Below are 24,559 nucleotides of genomic sequence, written 5' to 3'. Positions count from 1 at the left end.
AACTAGACAGAATAGCATATGAGATTGATCACTCTGGAGGATGGATCAATCCACACAAGAATATGTTGTATGTTATTGATGCATAATGGCTACAGGGTCGACTGTGACACTAACAATCATTTGACATCATCAAGTGGACTGGGCAACTATGATGCCAATGTACTTATAATTGCACTCGAGCGACTTGGTTACGAGGTCAAATGGTTTGATAAGCGGAAGTGTACGTGATGCATGCAGACTCATCAATGATTGAATGGATGGATATGTTGTCTAACCTAACACACTCAACAGCTCTATATGACGTTGATTATGTACAACTATTTGGCTTCATTGTAAATATACAGAGGACCCGATATTATGGTCTTTGGAGCTCAAGACATTGGTATGCCATCAAGAATATGAACTATAACTCAAGTGTTGCCACCATTCAATCCCCATCATCATCATCCCAAGAACAGACTACTCCGGAGACGACACAATCATTCTCTTACAACTCATTCGATCCTGAACACAAGACACCAACAGCATACACATCACCTGAACAATTGATTGGATACCTGTCACCAATGTTGGATAATGGAAGTACAGAGATACTATTAGTCTATGAGAAGAAGGATGGATTGATAAAGTACCAGTGATGTCAATGAAATGACATACTATACTATTTATTGTTAAAAGGAGTGGAGGTGGAGAGGAGTGGAGTGTATACATTAATGTTAAATATTCGATCGATCCAATGGAGCATAGACTTGAAATGACTGATTGATTGATCAATCACCACCTGCATCACCTGGAACACAGACAGAGACAAACTTCTGCTTTGGATATCTCTCAATCTCGATGACCTCGGTGGACACCAAGAGGATGGTGCTCAGGATGATGATACTGCTAATCAAGAAGATGATGTATGATCTTCTCTTGTACTTCTTCACCACCCATATCAATGTCTGTGTACCAACGAAGCAGGCCACGAATCCAATGATATAGTAAACCAATCCATAATCCAATGCCAACTTATTCAGTAGAATATACTGGAATGCTGATGATGCTGATGTAAACAACTATATGATTGATTGATTGATTGATTGGATGTGAGTGAGTGGATATTCACGCGAGGGTCAGTGGACGGATGGATAAACTTACAATCATGAAACTGGAGGTGGCTGCGACAATGTCTGGACTGAGACCCATTGAGAGGAGGACTGGTCCCTTGATCATACCTCCTCCAATGCCCAGGAGTGAGGCGAGTACACCAGCCATGATACTGAGCAATCCAAGTAAGATGATGGTCTTGCGAGTGTAGCGAATGTCACCTTCGATCGAGATGCCCATCGTCTGATTGTTCAACCATTGTGAATAGAGGAAGCGGGAGGTCAGGGCCCAGGCAACCATGACCACGGGCCAAATGGCAAAGGCCAACACCCAGTATCCAGGCGAGCACAACTTCACGCCCACAATACTATACTCCTGGTTGCCTCCCTTGAACACGGAGAACAACGTCGACAAGATCAATATGCCAGTGATTGAGAATATCTTGAACCAATCAGCGTCCATGAATGCTATGTAGTGATGATGATGAGTGAGATTAGGGTTAGTCAATGCTCCATTGGATGATTGATCACATGGGCGATGTGGGACATACGGTTGGGTGGCTCCATGACGAGTGAACCATCGTTGGTATCGTTGACCAGTAAGTTGTACTCCTTGGTGACACGCTCCTTCTTGTAGAGGTCCACACCCTTCTTGAGTGTGGTGGCAGCAGTGGCGAACAATGTCAGCACGAGCAAGATGAGAATGACGTACGATGGCAGCATAGTATGAAGATAGATTCCAAATGTTGTGCCTCCCAATGTCAACGGCTCAATCAACAACACAACAGCATAATCAATCAAATGCTTATTAGCATTTGGATGACGTCTTGGGAAGTTTTGGATAAGGTTGGCCAATGAACATCCAGCGACCAAACACTAATGTATGTTTGATTGAGTGATAAGTGGATCCAGTGAGTGACCATGTGATTGAGTGATTGGGATAGTTCCAGTGTGTGATTGAGTGGGTGAGTGGGTGAGTGACCTTGCATGGACAACATACCACCAAGTTATGTTACTTACGTTGGACAATGGAATGGCTTCCTTTGGATCAAACTTGTCGATGAGGATGAGGATGGGGATGTAGATACCACCACCGCCAATGCCACCTCCAGATGAGAGTGCACAACCAATGAATAGAAGTATGAATCCAGCAAAGTCAAGACCAGTCAACTTATTATGGAACAAAGACTTGTGTGTACACAGACCATTCTTACAAACATTCTGTGAGTTTACCATCGACTGGCATTGTGCATCTGACTCGCAAGCACTAAATATGTGTGTGTGATTGAGTAATTGGTGGATGTGAGTGTGTGAGTGTGATTGATTGGGCCCAATGATGGACCATTGACATCATTGATGATGTGGATACTTACGAGCAAGTATTATTTATACATAGTTGGCCTAAATCACAGTCGCCATCACACTTGGCCTCGCCAAACATCAGTGACGACCCACTACCAACACTGACTGACAAACAAAGCATAAGTAGAATGGTCACAAAGACCATTCCAACTATATTATTCTTCATCCTTCCTTTGTTATCTGTAAATTTATATGTTTTTATAAATAAAGTTATATTTATAATGTATGATGTATGAGTGAATGAGTGAATGTGGAGTGTAGGAGGAGGTGTAAGTTGGGGAAGACCAAGTAGTGCAACTTGGGGAAGAAGAGTAATAGGAATGTTATAAGTTCCCAACCAATAACAAGAATAGTTGCATGCCTGACCAATGTTATTGACCTAACTTCCTTCCTTCCACTCTACGATCCACTCCGTTCATTCGCTCACTCATTACCTCACAGACCAGATCTTCTCGCATCATTGGACCATCAAACAAGATTCTCATCCACTTGGGATTAAAATTGCATTGATGGGTACACATTTCAATCACTGGTGCGGCTTGGTGCACAAGTAGTTATTTAACTGGCCCCGATGAGGAGGTCCTCCCCTTGTCCTCTGGCACCCCCATTGACACGTAGATTAGACTGGTCTGGACTTGTTTGATTTTGATCAACAACACACTCCTGCAAGATGCAAAACAGATCAAGCGTATGAAAAAAAAACGAGGAATGTTTGATGGAAGAGTATGGAAGGTTCTCCACGACAAGGTCGGCACTATGGTCGAACTCTATGATTATTTGTTTGAAAGGTTTGATTGATTGATTGATGTTGTTGTGGATCGCTCGCAAGGAGGAGCAAGTTGGGTTGGCAAAGTGAGGGAGGCCTTATGCCGAGCCTACAACTACATCATCAATATTGCTATCACTTAATAATGTTGATGTAGACGAGCTTCACCTCGTCAAAGATGGAGATGTTTGTTGTTGGTTGGTCCACAAAGTCCACAACAACAACGTGGTCATCATCAGAACATGTTGCTTTGCTTTATAATGTTTGGTTTAGTGTGATGCAAAGAGATAGATAGGACTAGAAAGAGATAAACATGTTTCAGTGATGTAGGGTGACGCTTGACCTAAAGTGGCCTGTTGTGATCATATCGGTATGTTGTTCGGGAGAACAAACAAAACAGCGAGAGTATCCAGCAAACATCCCAAAAAATAAGGATTAGACCAAAGACCTGAAGTACTTAATTTGCAATTCCTTGTATTCAGCTGATCTTGATCATAGCGTTGCCAACACAACGTGACTACTCGGTATTATGGGTATGATAGTTGGAAGCGGAACTGGGTCTGCCCTCTGTATCACCTACTCCAAAGTCGGGACGGGTGGTTCGTGACAAAGGGGCGGGACTGGCTTTGGTCACACATGGATCTTTTTTGAACAAAAGACGCGCAAAGGGGTGCGTGCCACCTTCTCCCTGAAGCGCATCGGAGCTGATGATGGCCCGATCTCAATGTTGAGTGTGTTCCCATTCGGTACTAGTAACTGTTTATGATTACTTAAGTAATCTATGTTTGCTCCACATGCATCCACCTTTTTAAATAAACTCCGATAAATTGTTGTTGTTGTTGGGTAAAAATTAAAGCAAGCCAGCTCTCTCCCGGGTCTAGGAGAATGGAAAGGAAAGGTTGAGAAGGAATCATTCATTCATTCTTTCATTCTTTCAATCAATCATTTATTTAAATTCTTGGAACAACAAACAGATAATATAGATATTAATTATAGAGATAATTAAATGAATATTCGATAGGATATTGGATGTTGGATAATGGATATTGAATTATTTATTTGTATCCAATTCATAGAGGAATGGATGGAATGGTGGATTGGAAAAAAAAAAGATTAAACAGGCAGGCAAACAGGTAATATAACATGAATGTGTAAGTATGATTGAATGAGTGACAACGAGATATTGAGTTGAGGATGGTGATGGTGGTGATTGAGGCGTGATGGATGGATGGATGGAAGAGGAAGAGGAAGAGGAAAGAATGACGGACGCGTGCGCTCAGCTGTGGACTGGACAAGTTGGTATTGGCAACATGTGGATGATGGAACAATAGTTGGAAACAACATAATTAAATGTCATCCAGTTCCAAACATGCATTCTTGCTTCGGTATTCACGGGCGATGTACTCGGAGGACAGGTCTTCAATGAGCTCGACATGCTTTTGTAGGATGATCGTTTGGAAGGACGTGTAGCTTTGGTCAAAGTCAACGAGGACCGTGGCAGAGACGTAGCCGCCGTGCTTCTTCTTGAAAACGCACGGACGCTGGAACTTCTTGATGCCCTTGATCACGGCCTCCATGGCGTAGCGGTTGGTGAAGGGGATGATCTGCGGATGGACAAAGTCGTCCCATATGGGCGAGGTCGACGTTGCCCGCAGGTCATCCTCCGAGTCAAAGCCCAAGATCTTGGCGAATACATTGTTGGTGTCTATCAGGTTGCGGTTTGGGAATCCCCAGCTGGCGAATGGTCGGTTCTTGGTTACCTAATGAGATTGAATGAATGGATGTGATTGAGGTTAGTGGCCGTGTGTGAGTGGCGGGGAGGATTGGAGATGGGATGAATATTACCGACTCTGTACACGGGAGCCAGAGGTTGCCGGGGATCAGGGCCGTCTTGGGCGTGGGGAGACAGACGGGCCGCTGCACCGAGGGGAACTGGAGGAACGTGGTGATGTTCTCGAGCGACTGGTGGATCTTCTTGAACTCGGACACCAGGATGTCCGGGAGGACAGTATATACATTGGCCGCACTATTGTTGATCGTGGACAGGATGCTGTTGCCAAACAACGATTGTAGCATGTCGGTTGCGTTGAGGCCCGAGGATGATGGGGCATTGGCGAGCTGCAACTGTTGTTGCTGTGGAGAGTAGGACACGATCTGTTGTTGTTGCTGTTGGTCGGCGGGGGTGGCACACTGCTGCTGGTAGCTATAGGGGTCGGCGTGGTAGTTGGATGTTGGTCCCGAGTGAGTGACGATCATGTCGGACGACTGATGGACGTAGGAGTTTGGTGAGTTGGGTGAGGTGTTGGCGTTGTTGTCCTCATTGTTGTTATTGTGATTGTTGTGGTTGTTGCTGCCGGCTATGTCATAGGATGGTTGATGACACTGTGAAATGTTGTTGAGTTGGAGGTTGTTGTAGTCAATGACATTGCCATTGTTGTGGCCATTGTTGTTGGCAAGGCCAAGTTCAAAGTGGCCAGCACCACCATGTGTAGGACTGCCCGGGGATTCACCAGAGTAGGCGGACAGGGATGGCGAGGGTGTCGAGAGCGAGGACACTGGCGACGATGGCATGCTTGTTGGAGATAATGCTGGGTTGGCAACCGACTGGTTGTTATGCATGTAGTGGGGCACGGTGGAGGTGGCGGTGCCATACTGGAGGGCCGTTTGGTTGTCATGTTGGGCATACTGGATGAATGGTTGGTTTGTGGTGTTGTTGTTGTTGTTAGCGTTGATGTATGAGTAGGATGCGTCGGTGTTGGTGCCATCGTTGGTGTTGGGTGCGTGTGAGCCAAACACCTGGCTGGTGTTGAGTTGCGTCAGGAGGTTGGGTGAGGAGGGCTGCGAGACCACACCAGCATTGGCCATGTACTGTTGATACAGCAGTTGCTGATGGTCGAGCTGCTGTTGTTGTTGTTGATGATGTTGTTGTTGGATTGGTTGTTGTTGTTGTTGAATGAGTTGCTGATGGAACTTGATGGCGCCACTGTTGACCAGACTGCTGATGTCTGGCATACTACCAAACTGATATGATGATGATGGGATGATTGGTGGTGTGTTGGTGGACGAGGAGGATGTAGTGGAAGTTGTGGTGGGAATGGTGGCCGAGAGGAGGTCGGGCGATGAGGACGAGTGCTTGGCCTTCTTGTTGGCACGCTTGGGAGCAGCTGACGACGAGGTCGCCGAGACGGGGGCTGCTCCATCAATGCTCTGCATCAGGGTGGACGCTGATGATGACGAGCCCGACGACACATCACTGGACTTGCCATCGGACCTGGCACGCTTGGGGTAGATCTTTGGCTTTCTTGGCACATCAAGGCATCCTGCCTCAATGCCATGTCTGACACATCTCAGACATGGTCTGCTGTGATCACAGGCCACCTTTGAAGTCCTGCAATTCAAACAGGCCTTCTTGGTGCGCTTCTTTGCCGGTGTCTGTTGGTCACCGGTGACACCGCTGGCACTACCGCCATTGGCTGGACACGATGAGAATGTGGCCGAGGTAGTGTTGGATGGCGCCGGCACCACATTGATGTGGTCCATCATAATATGTGATGTGGAGGACGTGTTGTTGACATCCAAAGCAGGTGGCATGTGATCGGCTGGGCTTGACGATGGCTGTTGATCGAGAAGCTGATGATGTTGATGCTGATGCTGATGATGTTGATGATATTGAAGTTGATCATGCTCCTGCGTTTGGATCATGATTTGATTGTCACCGCTATTATTCAGCTGAGATTGTTGTTGAGGTGGTGACATGGTATTCTGTTGTTGTGTCTGTGTCGCGATAAACATTTAGAAATGTAATGTGATTGATTGAGTGATGGATGGATGTTGTTGGCTGGCTGGCTGGATGAGTGACTTGGCTGGCTGACTTGTATGATGGTTGAATGATATAGTAATTGGTCGAACGTACTATATTTCTTTAATTAAGACTTATCTTTTGTACGAGAGAGAAAGAAACAAAGAGAACTCGATAACAATGTTGTCCCAGTAGTCTATAAGGAACATGAAACTACCACTTACTTGTGAGAGTAAGAGATAAAGTGAGTGTTGTTGTTGTTGTTGTTGATGTATAGATATATAAGTCTATGTATGTGAGTGATTGATTGAGTGAATGAGTGAGGTGAGGTGAGGTGAATGAATGAATGAATGAATGAGTGAGGTTGGAAGGTGTGTCTGTGTGAGAGGAAAGAAAGAGATAAAGAGTAAAGAGTAAAGAGTAGAAAGAGATTAGAATAGAGAGAAGAGAGCGAGTTAGATTTAAACTTGCTTGTGAAGGATTGATTGACCTGAATAATGAATGAATGACATACACCTTAGTGTCTAAGCCAAGCGCAACTTATATGTGTGTGTAGGTATATGTATTGTTTGTTGTACGTTAAGTATTAGGAAAGGTGAAGTTATGTTGGACTAAGCTTGAGAGAGCTTGACAAATAAAAGTGAGAGAGTGTGTTGTCAGGAAGAGAGAGAAGTGAATCTGTGAGTAAGAGTGTGAGTGAGATTGATTGGTTGATAGGGCCTTGGGTTGGGCATCCATCCTCCTTCAACGATCCAAGTGTAGTCTTGATTTGAAAATGCGAAGTGTGTGTGTGAGGCAAAGCCAAACCTTAATGGGGGGTGATGTTAATAACACGTGTGCCCCTAAACAAAAAACATTGTCAAAACAACTACAACATTCCAATTTAGATACTTTCTGGATCTTTTGTTTTTATCGTTGTCACTATCAAAAAAAAACAATCAAACACTTGTTGGATTGTGTGATCAATACGATTAAATGTAGCTAATAGCACGATCACTAAAAAAAGATTCCTCGGAATCTTCGGCTGACGAACAATGATATCCTCACCACACCACAACTCAAGAAAGACGGAAGAGAGGAATTGGACCACAATGTCTGATCAGGATAAGAGTGACGCTCATATTGTGGGGGCTTATGTGTGTGTGTGTGCCATAGATAGATAGATAGATTGATTGATTGACTGGAATGACATATTCTAAGTTGGGTCTCTACCTGTTTCAGGAGTGTTGGATGGATAAAACACAAGAAACTTTTAAAACGACCCATCTCCAATTCAATAGTGACCCATCTCCCATCATTAGTGTAAAGAGAGGGTATTAATGGGATGACTAGTGGGATGCGAATGGGTGACCAGGGAGATATAAGATATATTGGATACTTATGTGCGTGTGTGTCGGTGTGGGCGAGGCCTGGTCCATCCACCACACTCGGCTCATCATCATCATCATCAATCAAACTAATCGGAGACCATTGGACATATTGGATGCCATCGAACACACACACAAACACATCACATCACTCGCTCGAGGTAAGTATGGACGTCCTGGAATGAATGAAAGCACAACAACAGCAACGTTAACATAATGAATATGTATTGATTGATTGATTGATTGGTTGGTGGACCGTCCATGGACCAAGCCCCCCTCATACCACATCATCACACCACTATCGTCTATTGGTCTGTGATACTTGTGGAGTTGAATCAGTCTCATTCTCATATTCAATCTCAACTCTTGCGCGTTGTGGTCTTGTTCCTGATTCTATAATGTCGTGCAAGTGTGCGTCATTGTTAGTCGATCATTCATTCAATCAATCAATCATTCATAGATCCATGGTAAACATACTTGATTGTAATTTAGATGGTCCTCTCTTCTTTGTAGTTGGCTCTGGTTCAATGTCATCGTCGTCATCATCTTGGTCATCATCATCACCGTCGTAATCTTCGCTGTCGTATTGTTCCTGATCGTGTCCTTCCAAATCCTGGTCTTCCTGATCCTCCATCTCGTATTCGAACTCCTCGTCGTCGCCCTCGACATATTGCTCCTCCATGTCATCCTCCTCCTCATCATCGTACTCTTCCTGCATCTCATCTGGCACACCAGACTCCTCCAACACGCTCTGTAACACCTTCTCTGGGAAGTAATATAGCTCGCCATATGTATCCTGATTGATTGATTGAGTAGGCGAGTGAGTATGATTGATTGATTGAGTGAGTTGGCGGGACAAGGATGGGATCATTCCGTCGCGACCACCCCACCCGCCACGGGTCCATGTTGCCAAGACATACCTTGTTCAATCTCTCAAGCAACTCCTTCTTGATGTTGTTGGTAAGCTGTGCAGCAACCATAGCCTTCTGCTCACGGGCGGCATCTCTTCTATCTGCCTTCTTCTTAATTGGCACCAGCTCACGTCTATTTGTCGCGGGACGGCAATAATGTTAGTCTCTATCTCGCGCGACTAACTCAATCACTCACGGACTCGCTCACTTGACGTAACATACCTGACCTGCTTCCTCAGCTTCCTCATTCTAATGAGGTATTGTGTGATCTTGATGAACCTTTGCTTGCATCTGTGTACCATGTGGCCGGGCCAGTACTCGAGCTGTGCGTCTATCTGTTCGATGGCCTTCATGAAGTTCTGATTGAGCTCGATCTTCTCCCACATCTTGGCGGGAGTATGTGCACGCTCCACCGTCTTGATATAAAGATAACATAGACCCTCCTCCTCTCTAACCGTCGCATACTTTGAGTTTGCCAATGGGCATGATACCTTGTTACATGCTCCACTCACATTAAACTCATTCCTGCAGAACTTGGCTCCATTGAATCTGTTATATCATAGTTGATTGATGATGGATGATCATGTCATGTTAGCGATTGATTGATTGTATGATTGAATGAGTGAATGAAGACATACGTTGTCTTGAATGAGCAGAAGTTATTGTTTATAACATTCCAGATGATATCATCCTGTTGCATTGTTTGTTACACACTAGTGTTGTTGTAGTTAGCTATATATAATGTTATATATATATAGCCTTATATATGTATAATGTATATAAATAAATAAGTAAGTATATTAGTGAGTGATAGACAATGAATGAATGGTAACAAAACGACCGAATCAACACCAACTTTCATCGTTTTTTAATTAATTTTATTTTTTTGAATTGAGCGAGTGAAGAGACTCGAGTCATCATGATGGACAAATAATATTTCCATCTGGATCAATCAATATTTATAACTTATAATATATGTTTGATTGATTGTCATTAATGATTGATTTGATTTATCTAATTCTGTACAAGGAGTATAAGAAACAAAGAATAAATTAAGTAAAGACGAGTGAAGGAGTGGACTTCAAAAAAAAAACATCAAATTGGTGACAGAATTGTGAGAGTGGTGGACTTGGTCGTTTTTTTGATTGTGATTGATACAGGTTCATTCATTCTCCTACAACTATCATCACAATACTACCTTTACATACATATATACATTAACAAAGGAAGTAACAGCACAATGAGCACACTGTTTGGCGGTCGTCTCTTCAAGGAGGGACTCTATCTGATAAATAAGTGGAAGTTTATCAAAGGCGATAAGGTATGACCAATCAATCAATCAATCGGTTGTTGAGAGAATGAATGAACATAATGTAACTGATGATAAACATTATATATATAGGTCGAGATACTTTCAGGAAGAGACAAGGGAAAGCAAGGAATGATCAAGTCAATCAATAGAAAGCATAGCACTGTGTTGGTAGAAGGTCTGAAGCTGATGAAGAAGCTGGCAAAGTCAACAAAGAATCATAAAGGAGGTGCCTACACAAAGGAGGCCCCAATTCACTATTCAAACATTGCTCATATCGATCCAAAGTATAAGTATGTATTGAATTGAATCATCATCATGAATGAACGAGCAAGACTAACATGACATGATCACGAATATATAGCGTCGCATGTAAAGTTCATTTCCAATTGATCGATGGTGTTAGAGAGCGTGTATCGAGAGCATCAAGCTCAATCGTTCCAAGACCATCAATTGATCTGTCAAAGAAGTGGAGAAAGGATAACATCGAGGGTCCACTGGACACCCCAGTCAATGTCGTCAAAGAGAGGACATACAGTGGCGTCATCGACAGCATCGATCCAAGACCAACCATTTAAAATTATCAATAACAATACTATTATACGAACGCGACAACATCAGTTATCACTTTGATCAATCGATCAATCATTCAATCAATCGATCACAATCGAGATATATAACAGAGGCTTTATTTACAAATGATGATCAATCACTCAATCGATCAATCAAACAAACGATTCAATCAACATGGCATGGAGATTGAGGAACCGAAACAGCTAAACTTGGAAGCGGGAATTAGATGTGCTGGGAGTACGGCTGGAAGGGAGTAGCCACTCTTGACGGCGTTGATTAGATGCATCATGAGGATGAATTCATCGCGATCAAGGTGTCCATCACGATCAAGGTCACATTGTGTCCAGATGTTGGCCAGGCAATCAGTTGACAATCCTGCATTCTGGAAGAGTGTGCGGGCAGAGTGGCCAGGTACCTTATGCGAATCATTCCTTGTAATACTATTATAAGTAATATGATATTGATGTCTGTGTTCATTACCAATTGGTGGAATGATATCACATTGTTGTTGTAATGTTTGTTGATATTGGAATGTTTGCGCTTGTTGTTGTTGATTGAATGAATATTGATTGAATGATTGTTGTTGGATAGATGGAGACAATATTTCGGATAGGAGGTCAATGTCGTTGGTTTGGACCTGGCCCTGGCTTTGGACTCGGCCTCCGCCTCCACCTCCAAGTGAGGATGTAGGTGATGTGGTTGGCGTCGGAGGGTAGTATCCACCACTATTGTCCTGCTGCTGGACACTTAGGTTAAATGATGATGTTGGGGACAGTGATTTCCTGTTGGGCGGTAATTCTCTGGAACGCTCATTGGCCACATCCATCAACTCCAACAATTGTTTGTTCTGTTGTTCCATCGTTTGTTTCTGAACCTGGAAACCTCTAATCTCTTGTGGACTGTAACCAATTTGATTTACAACCTTATTATACATCATCCTATCCTTTCTATTATATCTATCAAACCTCTCCTCCTCTCTATAATTAACCATATAGCTATACATTATTATTATTATTACTAATTATATTATTACTAGTTGTTATTATTATATCTCTTAACTTTTAACGTGTTATACTAGTAGTTGTTGATGTTATGTTGATGCGTTGTATTGATCATCCAGGGCCTGGACCAGGTCCATCTTTAAACATTTGATTAATTATGATAAAGGAATCCTTGGAAGAGGTAGTAGTGATTGATTGAACTTATACTGCCTAATCAGGCAGTGTTGTGTGTTGTGTGTTGTTAGACGATTGATCACACACACAAACTCACCCCTATGAATGGAGGGGTGTCGAGTGGTCTACTTGAGTGAGGCCTTTGAATGTGTGTTGGTCCAACAAGAGGACTCGCTCAATCAATCACTAACTCTCTCTTTGCCACGCATCGCATTATTTCCTGCAAGGACCACGCAATGCAATGCAATGCAACGATTGAACGAAAGAACATCACACATCCATCCTCAGCCTTCTTAACCACAATCAATCAATCGATTGATTATGCACCACTGACATGATGTGTGGCAATGTAGTTGATGGCCTTGTGTTGTTCCTTGGTAACAATTCGTTCGATAAGTTCTCCTGTTCCACGATAGACTCTTACTCTAAAGTATGATTGATCATTATTATTAGTTTGGCCACTGACTCATTGTTCATTGTTTTGTCCAGCCAGACAGGCAGGACATTGGTGGACTTGACTTACCTTCCAGTGTCCTCATCATATCGTTCCACTACAGTGTTATAAAGTTTCCCGTATTGATCGTTTGACATTGGTCCCATCACTCTCTTTGGTTTGTTTTCCGTATCCTTATCCTTATCTTTATCGATGGCCACTGGCGCTACTTTCTCTTTTTGCTCAGCCATCTTCCTCCTCTCTTTCTCTTCCTTCCTCTTATGTTTCTCAGCCTTTCTCAATGCCTTTTCCTCCTTCTTCTTCTTTCTTTTCTCCTCTCTTCTCTTCTTCCTACGCCTCCTTCTTTCCTCTTCATCTGACGATGAGCTACTACTCTCACTACTACTCTCACTACTACTACTCCTACTCAATGATCTTTCCTTTCTCTTTCTCTTCCTTTCATCACTTCTACTCCTACTCCTACCTCTTCTTCCATCTCTCTTTCTATCTCTACTCCTACTCCTACTTCTTCTTCTATCTCTATCTCTATCTCTATCCCTATCTCTTTCCCTGTATCCATCTCTGTCGCGGTGTGCATCACCATTATCACTGCTCCTCACCTTGCTCACATCACTTGTATATGATCGTCTATCACTCATCTCTTAATCTTATATCTGATTGATGAGTGAGCGAATACTTCTGAGAATGAACTAAAGTGTCCTTTGTCTCGCAAGATGACCACACACTCACTCATTCATTCATTCATTCAATAAAACATCGAGACATAAATAATAGGATCATTACAACTACTTAATGATCATCGATCATTACTCAAGAGGATACTTGGTTACTTGTGGATATCTATAGTACCTAAAGGAAACACTTTATAACAAAGGAGACAGTCAGTCAAGAGATAGGAAATGGTTGATGAACTTGTCTACTCCGCCAGATACTATGTGGATTCAAAGATAATCTACTCCAGAGTAGATCTAATAACCAGCTGGTCATCACTGCTGATCAATGACAACACCATCAACACCACGTGAATCATTCATTAGGATGTTATGTATGATGTTTCTAGTTGGTGTGTCCACGGCCGACTTCATCGCCACAGTCTCTTCAGATACGAGAACTACCATTAGTGGTGGCGACCATTCGAATCGATCGGCTTCTCTGGTGTCTACCTATTCTTCCTCACATTGATACTTGTCTGCACGTGGGGAGGTGCCAGCAGTGCCAGTGGCCTGTTCATCTACTCTTGGCTACTCATCAATATTCTCCCTCTGTCTAAGTGTGATGACTGGATCCGTTTCCTACTACTTCAGTTTACTCGTAACAAGAAGGATCTACAATAACATTTTATTGATGTTTTGCGTGGTGGTGTCCATGATGGCTTCCAATGTGGGGTCCGCGACGATTGAGTGTTTTGCTCCAAACCAGTGATCAATTAATGAGGTGTTCGAGGCGATGAATCTGTGTTGCTGTTATGTTGCCACACAAAAATGAATTCGACTCAAAGTCGACTTTGTATGCGTGGACACCTCCACGATTAATTTGTTGTGAAAAGTATGTTGTTCAAAAGCTTTCCCTCATTTCGATTTGCCGACGATTGATGACGAAGTGATATCCATTATTCATAATAATTAACATATACAACAGATACAAATAATAAGTAGAACAATCAATGGCATCACGAATCAATCAGTTGTTGACTTTGACTTTGTTGATATCCTGTCTGGCTGTGATGTGGATGCGCCATTCCTTCATCCCAACTTTGACACCCCATGTGTATACAGAGGACCAACAGATTCCATTGTATATAAACAAGTTAACATCGACGGCATCACCAGCTCCATATCTCTATAACTCATTGCCAGTATGCCAACCAAGGAATGACAACTCATTGAACCAACTACAACCACCACCACGTAACATCGGACAAGAGTTGCTTGGGGAAGAGATGCAGAGAACACTGTACAACTTCAATTCCTCAAGAATGTCTCATGTGTCGTATTGAATGCAATGCCTGATGCCCATTGCAGCAAGGACAACAGGCTGGACCAGTCTCAGCTCGACCAATTCATTTACCTCGTACGCAATGAATACCATGCCAACATGATCCTTGACACCCTTCCAGTTCGTCCATATAGAGACACATATTCCCCCCTTGGCGCTAAGCTTGGCGGTATCTCTGTACGTAGCATCCATATGTTCATTCATCCATTCATTTATTTACTAATGCGATTACTCAATCAATCATTCAATCAAAGTATCGGAATGGTGAGGTATTCCTTAACAATCACTTTGAATTCACTGTGACATATCGACCGACTAATACTAGAATGGAGAATGATACTTATGAGATCGTCGCCTTTGAAGTCTTACCGATATCAAATGCATATACTTCCCAAGAGTACAACCCAAGCACTCCAAACATATGCCCCAAGGGATATCGCGGCGATCTGTCAATATCAAACCGGACACTTGTTGGTGACAACCCATTCGTATTATGGACTTACGGTGTCAGGTATCTACTGGACGAGAGCATGACTTGGAGTGGTCAATGGCAGGACTCACATGACGAGACCCTCAGCAAATTGGTATGGACCATTGTTTCACGGGTGGGTATTTCCATTGTCGTAACCTTCAACATATGGATACAGTGGTGGAATTACAATGCAAGTGACGATTCTACACAATGGAGGTTGATCCGAGGTGATGTCTTCCGAGCGCCACTTCAATATCAGATGATACTTCCAATCTTAATCGGAAGTGGCATTCAAGTAGCCTGTGTCGTGCTCCTATCACTATTCCTTGGAGTGATTGGATTCTTCTCACCTGTCAACTATGGATATATACCAATGGCTATCATAGCTATGCTCACTGTCACATCGTACGTACATTTAGTCATTCAGACTCATTCATTCATTCATTCAATCAATCAATCACTTGCCTAACAATAAGTTCACACATGTCCCAGTGTGTTCTCTGGATACTTCTCAACAAGGAACTACATGTTGTTCAATAGAGGAGATCTCAAGAAGAATGCATTATTGGTAAGTTAACAAACCCTTACCCTCAACCCTCGCCCTTACCCTAACTCATGATCCAACCCAGACTGCAATATGCCCTCAAGGAGTGATATTCTTGATATTTATTATGTCTGACTTATGTCTTAGGAGTGTAGGATCATCGGCTGCTATATCAGCTGGCTCAATGTTCACTTTGATTGGACTCTGGCTGGGTATCTCTGTGCCCCTTTCATTCTGTGGCAGCTATTACGCATCAAAGATGCCAGTGTTTGTTGACACAGAGACCAATCAATTCCCTCGAGAGATACCACCGATAACTCCGCCAGGGTATAGCCGTTGGTACACAACACCTTTTATGGGAACTCTACCATTACTATTTTTGACAGAAAACTACTTTGGCATAACAGCCATCAGGTCACCACAGCTGATCAATGACAACACCATCTACACCATTGGAATTATTATGCTGTTAGGTTTGTTGTTTAATGCTGGCCTGTATACAGCCTGCGTCATCGTCAAATTTCTCTTCAGATTCGAGAACTATGATTGGTGGTGGCGATCATTCGAGACGATGGGCTTCTGTGGCGTCCACCTATTCTTCTTCAGGTTGGTCTATTTCTGTTTGTGGGGTGACAGGAGTGCCAGTGGCCTGTTCATCTACTCATGCTACTCATTAATATACTCCCTCTGTCTAAGTGTGATGACTGGATCCGTTTCCTACTACTTCAGTTTACTCGTAACAAGAAGGATCTACAATAACATTCATATCAACTAATCATTCAATCATTCAATCAATTAATCATTCTTTCATTCATTCATCAACTCAGGTTTGTCGATTGTATTGGACAGGCCATCATCTACAATCCATCAATTAGAAATAAGTATACAATATAGTGGATTGATTTGGATGGATGGATATATGTACATTTATAATATATTATATATTAGTTTATACTTCCAGTTGAAGGCAGGTCAATGAAATGCTGGGCAAACTCCCTCTCATCGATTGCATAACGATATGTTAGCTCAATGTGGTAGTTGGCAGCCATCAAGATGTTCCTGGAGAACCAACCAGATGTCTTTCTCTCAAAGATTGACTTTTCAATCAAGTCAAACCTCATTCCAGTGTCCTTGTATCTGTTTGAAAGCTTTAATGTATCATCCGACAAGTTCTTAACGATCTAGAATGTCAATGTGTTAGCCAATGAATCAATCAATCAATCAATTCAGTCAAGTCCAATCCAATCCAGTCCAGTCCAATCAATTGATCGATGGAATACATACAGAACGGTTGGAGGAATAGATCCAGTGTAACATGGCAAGGAATGTGAAGAGACCGATAGCACCGGTGATCTCGAGGTTGAGCCATTGGTTGGAGACTTTGAAGAATGATACAAAGAACAGGACCACGCACAGTACGAATGTGATAAAGTTGGTCGTGTTGAATTGGATGAAACCAGACTTAAAACTATTGATCTGGCTGTTGAACTTGTACATGATCAGACTGTAGTCCATCTCATCGATCACACCCAACAATTGTGGAGGGAATTCCTGGTCGAAGCCATCCATGTTGCGACTGACCAACACCAACTTTTCATTTACCCATCTAATATGGGCTTTATCATCTTCTCCACCCATAACTATTATGATTATATATTAAAAATTTAGTTAAAGGTACAGGTATGTATTGTATAAGTACAGGTTGGAAATAAGAATGTTAATAATATATTATTAGGTATGGATGGATGGTGAATTAATCTAAAATAGGATCAATATTCGAATGATTGTGTGAATGAGCGAATGAATGAATGAATGAATGGATGGTACCGGTGTTCTCTCATTCGTATTCTAATACTTCTCCATTCACTCACTCATTCAATCATTTAGGTCCTCACCCACACACTTTGAGGGCATGGTCCTTAGTTACCTTCTAATGTGTGTGAGAGTGTATCAATGGGCAACAACATGATCACATACTTGCACAGGGATTGTTGTTTGACATCAATCATTGGAACCCCTTCAGAGAACAAACGGCCTTTGATATACATCCAATTTTTGTAGAGAACACCTCGATTCAGAAAAAGGTGATCTAAACGAAGTGTCAAGAAATACAACTGTACGGAGATCTATTGATTTTACAGACTTGACATTCATGTCAATGCATCCATTGTGTATCAATCAGTTATGGTCATTCATTCGTTTGCCCTTTGGAAGATTCGAATGAAAAATTTTGTTGTCCAAGTGCCAACGAGCATCTTAGAAATGCGAGATCAAGTGTTGGGCGCCAACCGGTTGGCCCGCTACCCAAGATTGGCACCAAATTTAACTAGCGCACCATCATCACTCTCTCTAACTAATCATTGATTTTATTTCAATGTTCTAATCTCTCTATTCTAATAGGTAATGAATAGTGTAGAATATATTACACAACCAGGATGACATATTTTTATAAGTTATAACTTCAACCAGGCATTAGATATAATATCAGCAGATATTTGATTGATTTATTGATTGAGATTCGATCAAAGAATGAATGAATGAATGAACTTCGTCTTGGAGCAATCGAGAATGAATGTGGAGTCTGAGAGACACCCCCATGCTAGAATGTTCTGGCACTGCTTCACTCAATTCTAGGCTCCTCCACAGATCACAATCGTCAATGGTCTTACGTAACCCACTACCTTATTTGGTATTTTTCCGAATATGTAATAATGTTTGACCTCTGGAGTCAATCCATTATAAATCTCGATTTCAATTTACATCATGTGATCCATGTATTTATTTATAGAATATTCACTTTATCCTTTTTATTATTTATTTATTTTAACTATTAATTATTAATCAAACATGTCTGTAAAAGTTTGGTATGTCACTGGATGTTCAAATGGAATTGGAAAGTCATTGGTCCAAGAGTTATTGAAATCAGGTGCAAAGGTGGCTGGAACATCAAGATCAAAGCAGAGTCTGATTGAAGTATTTGGTGAAGATAATCAAAACTTCTTGGCATTGGAAGTAGACCTCACAAATGATGCAAGTGTACATCAATCAATATTAGCCACAACCAACAAGTTTGGAACAATAGATGTCTTGGTGAATAATGCTGGATTTGGACAAGTTGGCTCGGTTGAAGACCTCACAGACAACGACCTTCAGAAGAACTTTGAGATCAACTTCTTTGCCCCACTCAGATTGATCAGACATGTTGCCCCTCTGATGCGTGCCAAGAAGAGTGGACACATTATCAATGTTTCGTCCATGGGTGCCCTCGTGCCCTACCCCTGTTTCTCAAGTTATTGTGCGACCAAGAGTGCACTGAACACTGCAACCGAGACACTGGCGATTGAGTTGAAACCATTTGGAGTCAAAGCATTCTCGATCAATCCAGGTGCATTCAAGTCTGACTTTTTCAATCCGACCAAGATGCAGATGCCCGACTTCGAGTCTAGTGTTTACAAGGAGCAGTACAACAAAGCATTTGTTGAGAATCTATGTATGTTCAATGTAGGCGATCCAATCAGATTGGCCCATGTGTTCATCAAAGTTGTCGATCACCAAGGTGAGCTTCCCGTTCATATCTATGTTGGAGAGGATGCACATACAACTGTTCGAGTCAAGGCTCAACATATCATCAATGATCTTGATGTCTGGAGCCACCTAACCAGGTTTAATTAAATTAATTTTATCAATTGTCATAAGTTTATTACTTGGTCATTGGATTACCTAATTTGTATGCCATCAGAATTTAAGTTTGGTAATACCTCGATAGATCAATTTAGGATTATACATTATCTCAAACTCACTGATATTTATTACTACAATAATGGCAGCTACAAATATTACTATTCTTCCCTTGGAGTATCTCAAATGATACTTTTAACTCATTCCAACAATCCAACCAAATAAACAATATTAATTTATTATTAATATCATAGAATTCAAATACCTACTGATTACAATGTTAATATATCATATCTACTTAATGATGAACAAGGACATACACTTAGAGAGTTACTCGATCATAATCATAATATATCATTCGAGGCCACTATCACTAGAGCTGGCAATGAAGGTTCATTGATCACAATGATTAGTGTCCAAGTAAAGGGAGACTTAGCAACACGACATAGTGGTGAAGTTTACCATCAACTGAGTATATGGACCCAACTCAATGGATTGATCAACCCCAATGACTCTAGTGCCAAGTGTGAAATGGAGTACAATAATGATCAAGGTCACTGGGAGCAATCAATTAAGTATGTATCTATTGTTATATTAATTTTATTCATACATTCTCAACTATCATTCATTTAAGAGGACCTGATGTATCATACTATCAAAGAGAGAAGCATGCCGCTCAACCGATTGAAGAGGTAATGAGGACATATATATATGTGGTTCCAAGCTTTGTGGTCCAGTAGATCATATTCAGATGGATTCAACAATCAGTTAGATTACCATATCAAGAAGTGTATATATTGGATCGAGAGAGGTGCTCAGAGTTCAATATATTGATTGATGGTATAGGAAGATCAATCCATTTGTTTTGTCGACTACCTTCAGGACTTCCAATTATGGAGCTCCATCTAGAGCCACATCAGTTTATGTATCCTGGTGTACCAGATCAACTTGCTTCAACAACAATAGTTCTTGATCCTCCCCTTCCACATCCAGAAGGGGTCATTCCTACACGTGATCAACGAGCCAGTCGCAAACTACAAAGTGCACTCTACAATGATCAGTTAGATGTTGTTGGATTCAAACATGTTTACTTTGAGAATATGACTTTTGTCCCTGGCCATCCAACAGTTTACTCAAGAGTAGTACCATTCTGGACAAACTCCAATGATACACCAGATCCAGTTCACTTTGGTCCCAACATACTTGTCCACTGTATTGGAGATGTTGGACATGATTATCCACCTCAACCTGCACACCAACGAAGAGAGTTCATTCTCAATCTCTCAACATATCCAATGAGTGGATACAGACTATTATAATAGGAATAGTTCCATCACGTTATAGTTGATTGATAAATAATGTACCCTTCAGAATTTGAGAAGGTGTAACCCACAACAGGAGTGATGGTGTCGAGAACAGATCGTGATCAAGTAGGTCGACATTTTGATTGATTAATGGGGCTTTGGTGGACCACCTACATCATCAGATATTTAATATAATATATTCTATTTTACAAGGCCAAACAACCTCCATTCATTCTCTCTCTCTCTCTTTGGTCCTTCACTCGATGCATTAGACTAATCAAATACAATCCATTTTACATACACTTAAACATATATATAATAATCAATAAATAGAATAATGTCTGGAAAAGTTTGGTTCATCACAGGTTGCTCAAGCGGTATTGGAAGGACCTTGGCAGAGGTACTCCTGGCAACATCTGGCGCAAGAGTTGCCTGCACATCTCGCTCCTTGCAGAGCATTGCCGACGTGGCTGGCGCCAACGACCAGAACTTCTTGGCGTTGGAAGTCGACCTCGCGAGTGAGGCCAGTGTCCAGCTAGCCATCACCTCGGCGACCGCCAAGTTTGGCACCATCGACGTCTTGGTCAACAATGCCGGTTACGGTCAGGTTGGCGCAGTTGAGGATCTGTCCGACGAGGAGCTCAAGAAGAACTATGAGATCAACTTCTTTGCCCCACTGAGAGTGATCCGTCTGGTGGCACCATTGATGCGCGCACAAAAGAGTGGCTACATCATCAACGTGTCGTCGATGGGTGCGCTGGTCTCCTATCAATGCTTCTCGAGCTACTGCTCGACCAAGAGCGCGCTCAACATGGCCACCGAGGCGCTGGCCTCAGAGTTGAAGCCCTTTGGCGTCAAGGCCCTGTCGATCAATCCAGGATGCTTCAAGACCGACTTCTTCAGTGCCAACAAGATACAGGTACCCTCCAACATCAACGACAGCGTGTACAACGAGCAGTACCAGAAGACCTTCTTTGAGCCAACCAAGAATCTCGATGCCCTTCTTATTGGAGATCCAACCAAGCTTGCCAACCTATTCATCGAGGTTGTCGAGCACCAAGGAGATCTCCCCGTGCACATCTACGTTGGCACTGATGCACATGCCCTTGTCCGAGCCAAAGCCGAACAGATCCTCAAGGATCTTGATACATGGGCACCTCGCACAAACTTTTAAAAGGTCCATCACAATAATTCATTCATTCATTCATTGATATTATCTATTATCTGTTATCTATTATCTGTTGAATGAATACAAAGAAGAAGATAATAATAATAAAATTGATAAAGTGCGCCCTTTTTATTCAAAACCCCCAAAGCTGTTCAATTTCAAACAACCCTTCAGATCTCTTCACTTCACTTCAACTCCAACGCAACCCAACACATTCATTCATTCAATCATTCATTGATACTTATACACATAATACAATCATACATATATATATATTCATAGATAGCTTAGCTATTAATAATAGCTATGAACGTTTCAACATCATCAACAAATAGTGTTGGAAGTAATAGTAGTTTTGGTGGACATGATGATGAGTTGAAGGAGATACACGCCAATGCCACTGCAGCAGCAGCAACAGCAGCAGCATCAAACACCATTGTCAACAAATAATAACAACAATAATAATGTACACAACAACAATCAACATCATCAACATCAACATCATCCACATCATCCTCATCACACTCCACAACATCAACATCATCTTCAACAACAGTTACATCATCATCATGAAGAACATAAGTTCTTGGTGAACAATGAGAATGAGGTTGTTGTTGATATTGGACCACAGTCAGCGTTGTCAATGTTCAAGGAACAGTTGTCGCCCAGACCACTCTCCCCTCGACTGTCACCAACGATCACAGCCTCCACTATTAGCTCGCTGGAGCATTCCGCCGCGTCAATGTCACCAATGCGCTCATCACCCTACAAGTCACCAATGAGAGTGCCAACACTGCCCAACGTCTCGCTCGGCAACACACCCAATCATAACCACAATCACAATATCCACTCGATGCATGGTCATAGCCACAGCAGTCCAAGCCTGAGTCTTGGCTTGGGTCTGACGCACAGCCACAGCGGAGGTTCCCTGGCAATGCCCAGCAGTAATGACGACCATCACTCACACACACTCCAGATCCCGTCGTCGCCCAACTCTGTATTCAAAGAACCATTGCCTCTACCACACTCCCCGCGCGGCTCCGCCTCTTCGCAGTCTCCACGATCATCACCATCATCCTCGCCGCAGTCAAGGTCGCAGATTATGCATCATCATCAGCAACATCAACAACAGTATCAACATCAACATCAACAACCACAGTTACATCGCGACAAGCCAAGCAAACACTCGGACGACGAGGACAAGATGGACGACGATGTCATCAATATACTATCACCGACCTCTCCGACGAGGCCACGATCAGGCGTGTCTTCGCCATCACCCTCACCCTACAAGAATCCAAGGACACCGACATCAGCCGCAGCCGAGCAACACCAGGGCTTTTGCCATGCCCACACCCATTCGCAAGAGTCCCGCACCCAGCACACCGCCACCCAGCATACAACGGCGCGGAGGTATTGGCAGTCGCGGGTCGTTGGGCAGCGGCAGCGGTAGTAGCAGTGGCGTCACCACCCCGACCAACAGGCTGAAGCGCAAGACGGTGGACAGCAAGCCCAGCCTGGACGAGTTCTTCCAATCCATTCTGGTGTTCCATTGCATTGAGTGCAGTGCAGTGGTGGGCGATTCGACCATGCTGGTGGACGAGGCAACCGAGCAACAGGAGCAATACATGCTGGCGCATCACTGTTACCTAATGTCCAAGGTTGCTCATAATGTTTTGGAGTCTACAACAGATGGTGAGGAGATAGATGAACATGAGCATGTCAACAACAACAACAATAGCAACAACAACAACATTATACTACTATCTTGTCCAATATGTCATAATCCACTTGGACGTCGATACACATCCATTGCCAGCGACTCTGAGCAAGGCTACCTCGCCAACCTATTCATCATCGACAATCATTCAATATCATTGTAAGTATCATCGTAGTTGTCCCTACTTCCTTGTCCATCGTCCTAACTCTCATTCATACAATAGCTACCAGCTTGGCTCCGGAAAGGACTCGGCACCATACCCCGATCAAACAAAGCAACTACCAGCCATCAGTAATCCACCGCTACTTCTAGAGAATCAATATGTATCAAAGGTACGTGCGTCATGTCAATCGATCACTCCTTGGAGTCGCCTCTCTAACACATCATACAGCTACAGGGATCGATTGGATATCTGAATGATAGAGTGATCACATTGGAGACACATCTAGATTCACTACTAGAGTTGTTTGGTGAATACATTGAGGAGCAGTCGAGCAAAGAATCAATGTCGTCATCGTCAGCATCAGGATCAAGTAGTAACAAAGATGATGTTATAGTCGTCTCGGATGATGCAACATCGCCAACTACTACCACCACTACCAACACCAGTAGCACCTCGCCAACAAGGAACCTTCCAATGTCTGCTACCAAGAAGCACAAGGCGACGCCAGGTGATTAATTAATAGTAATATGGCATCTAGATGAAGCAAGCAAGCAATGATGAGTAAGAATATGAACATTCGAATAAAGGGTTGTCGAGAGCCAAGACAGTAAAGTGCTGGCTTCCTTCCATAAGTGTATGTTATATGTAATATATGAGTTAGCCGCAACAGCAGCATGTGTAAGTGTAACTGTTCATTGAATTGAATAG

The 24,559-nt window shown here is 42.6% G+C and overlaps 13 protein-coding genes across 13 annotated transcripts; 7 read left to right on the top strand and 6 right to left on the bottom strand.

Annotated features, from left to right (window-relative positions):
* Positions 1 to 78: 78 nt before the first annotated feature.
* Positions 79 to 638, top strand: SAMD00019534_015720 (hypothetical protein; the record flags this gene model as incomplete). The annotated part of the gene is made up of 2 exons (XM_012902163.1): positions 79 to 220; positions 292 to 638. The coding sequence occupies 2 exons, from the start codon at positions 79 to 81 to the stop codon at positions 636 to 638; spliced, it is 489 nt and encodes a 162-aa protein (XP_012757617.1).
* A 132-nt stretch (positions 639 to 770) lies between these two features.
* SAMD00019534_015710 (hypothetical protein) lies at positions 771 to 2,532 on the bottom strand (the record flags this gene model as incomplete). Its single annotated transcript, XM_012902162.1, has 5 exons — positions 771 to 1,061; positions 1,144 to 1,559; positions 1,643 to 1,967; positions 2,112 to 2,358; positions 2,465 to 2,532. The coding sequence occupies 5 exons, from the start codon at positions 2,530 to 2,532 to the stop codon at positions 771 to 773; spliced, it is 1,347 nt and encodes a 448-aa protein (XP_012757616.1).
* Positions 2,533 to 4,565: 2,033 nt separating this feature from the next.
* On the bottom strand, positions 4,566 to 7,011 carry SAMD00019534_015700 (hypothetical protein; the record flags this gene model as incomplete). The annotated part of the gene is made up of 2 exons (XM_012902161.1): positions 4,566 to 4,979; positions 5,065 to 7,011. 2 exons carry the CDS (start codon positions 7,009 to 7,011, stop codon positions 4,566 to 4,568), a joined length of 2,361 nt encoding a protein of 786 aa, XP_012757615.1.
* Positions 7,012 to 8,683: 1,672 nt separating this feature from the next.
* Positions 8,684 to 9,996, bottom strand: SAMD00019534_015690 (hypothetical protein; the record flags this gene model as incomplete). Its single annotated transcript, XM_012902160.1, has 5 exons — positions 8,684 to 8,778; positions 8,863 to 9,181; positions 9,306 to 9,429; positions 9,519 to 9,845; positions 9,935 to 9,996. 5 exons carry the CDS (start codon positions 9,994 to 9,996, stop codon positions 8,684 to 8,686), a joined length of 927 nt encoding a protein of 308 aa, XP_012757614.1.
* A 540-nt stretch (positions 9,997 to 10,536) lies between these two features.
* Positions 10,537 to 11,183, top strand: SAMD00019534_015680 (hypothetical protein; the record flags this gene model as incomplete). Its single annotated transcript, XM_012902159.1, has 3 exons — positions 10,537 to 10,617; positions 10,699 to 10,898; positions 10,970 to 11,183. 3 exons carry the CDS (start codon positions 10,537 to 10,539, stop codon positions 11,181 to 11,183), a joined length of 495 nt encoding a protein of 164 aa, XP_012757613.1.
* A 167-nt stretch (positions 11,184 to 11,350) lies between these two features.
* SAMD00019534_015670 (hypothetical protein) lies at positions 11,351 to 12,181 on the bottom strand (the record flags this gene model as incomplete). Its single annotated transcript, XM_012902158.1, has 1 exon — positions 11,351 to 12,181. A coding segment is annotated over one exon (831 nt), but the record flags the coding sequence as incomplete, so codon positions are not given.
* A 491-nt stretch (positions 12,182 to 12,672) lies between these two features.
* Positions 12,673 to 13,037, bottom strand: SAMD00019534_015660 (hypothetical protein; the record flags this gene model as incomplete). Its single annotated transcript, XM_012902157.1, has 2 exons — positions 12,673 to 12,778; positions 12,877 to 13,037. The coding sequence occupies 2 exons, from the start codon at positions 13,035 to 13,037 to the stop codon at positions 12,673 to 12,675; spliced, it is 267 nt and encodes an 88-aa protein (XP_012757611.1).
* A 2,496-nt stretch (positions 13,038 to 15,533) lies between these two features.
* SAMD00019534_015650 (hypothetical protein) lies at positions 15,534 to 16,593 on the top strand (the record flags this gene model as incomplete). Its single annotated transcript, XM_012902156.1, has 4 exons — positions 15,534 to 15,679; positions 15,767 to 15,842; positions 15,904 to 16,030; positions 16,205 to 16,593. 4 exons carry the CDS (start codon positions 15,534 to 15,536, stop codon positions 16,591 to 16,593), a joined length of 738 nt encoding a protein of 245 aa, XP_012757610.1.
* Positions 16,594 to 16,762: 169 nt separating this feature from the next.
* SAMD00019534_015640 (hypothetical protein) lies at positions 16,763 to 17,387 on the bottom strand (the record flags this gene model as incomplete). Its single annotated transcript, XM_012902155.1, has 2 exons — positions 16,763 to 16,999; positions 17,103 to 17,387. The coding sequence occupies 2 exons, from the start codon at positions 17,385 to 17,387 to the stop codon at positions 16,763 to 16,765; spliced, it is 522 nt and encodes a 173-aa protein (XP_012757609.1).
* Positions 17,388 to 18,665: 1,278 nt separating this feature from the next.
* On the top strand, positions 18,666 to 19,490 carry SAMD00019534_015630 (hypothetical protein; the record flags this gene model as incomplete). Its single annotated transcript, XM_012902154.1, has 1 exon — positions 18,666 to 19,490. The coding sequence occupies one exon, from the start codon at positions 18,666 to 18,668 to the stop codon at positions 19,488 to 19,490; it is 825 nt and encodes a 274-aa protein (XP_012757608.1).
* Positions 19,491 to 21,137: 1,647 nt separating this feature from the next.
* On the top strand, positions 21,138 to 21,974 carry SAMD00019534_015620 (hypothetical protein; the record flags this gene model as incomplete). Its single annotated transcript, XM_012902153.1, has 1 exon — positions 21,138 to 21,974. The coding sequence occupies one exon, from the start codon at positions 21,138 to 21,140 to the stop codon at positions 21,972 to 21,974; it is 837 nt and encodes a 278-aa protein (XP_012757607.1).
* Positions 21,975 to 22,362: 388 nt separating this feature from the next.
* Positions 22,363 to 23,421, top strand: SAMD00019534_015610 (hypothetical protein; the record flags this gene model as incomplete). Its single annotated transcript, XM_012902152.1, has 2 exons — positions 22,363 to 22,434; positions 22,525 to 23,421. 2 exons carry the CDS (start codon positions 22,363 to 22,365, stop codon positions 23,419 to 23,421), a joined length of 969 nt encoding a protein of 322 aa, XP_012757606.1.
* Positions 23,315 to 24,367, top strand: SAMD00019534_015600 (hypothetical protein; the record flags this gene model as incomplete). The annotated part of the gene is made up of 3 exons (XM_012902151.1): positions 23,315 to 23,847; positions 23,912 to 24,020; positions 24,086 to 24,367. 3 exons carry the CDS (start codon positions 23,315 to 23,317, stop codon positions 24,365 to 24,367), a joined length of 924 nt encoding a protein of 307 aa, XP_012757605.1.
* Between the last annotated feature and the right edge of the window lie 192 nt (positions 24,368 to 24,559).

Source organism: Acytostelium subglobosum (genome assembly GCF_000787575.1).
Source record: "Acytostelium subglobosum LB1 DNA, scaffold: scaffold3, whole genome shotgun sequence".
In the NCBI taxonomy this organism is placed as follows: domain Eukaryota; phylum Evosea; class Eumycetozoa; order Acytosteliales; family Acytosteliaceae; genus Acytostelium; species Acytostelium subglobosum.
Note: the sequence above shows the minus strand (reverse complement) of the source record. Positions and strands in the feature narration are given on the sequence as shown.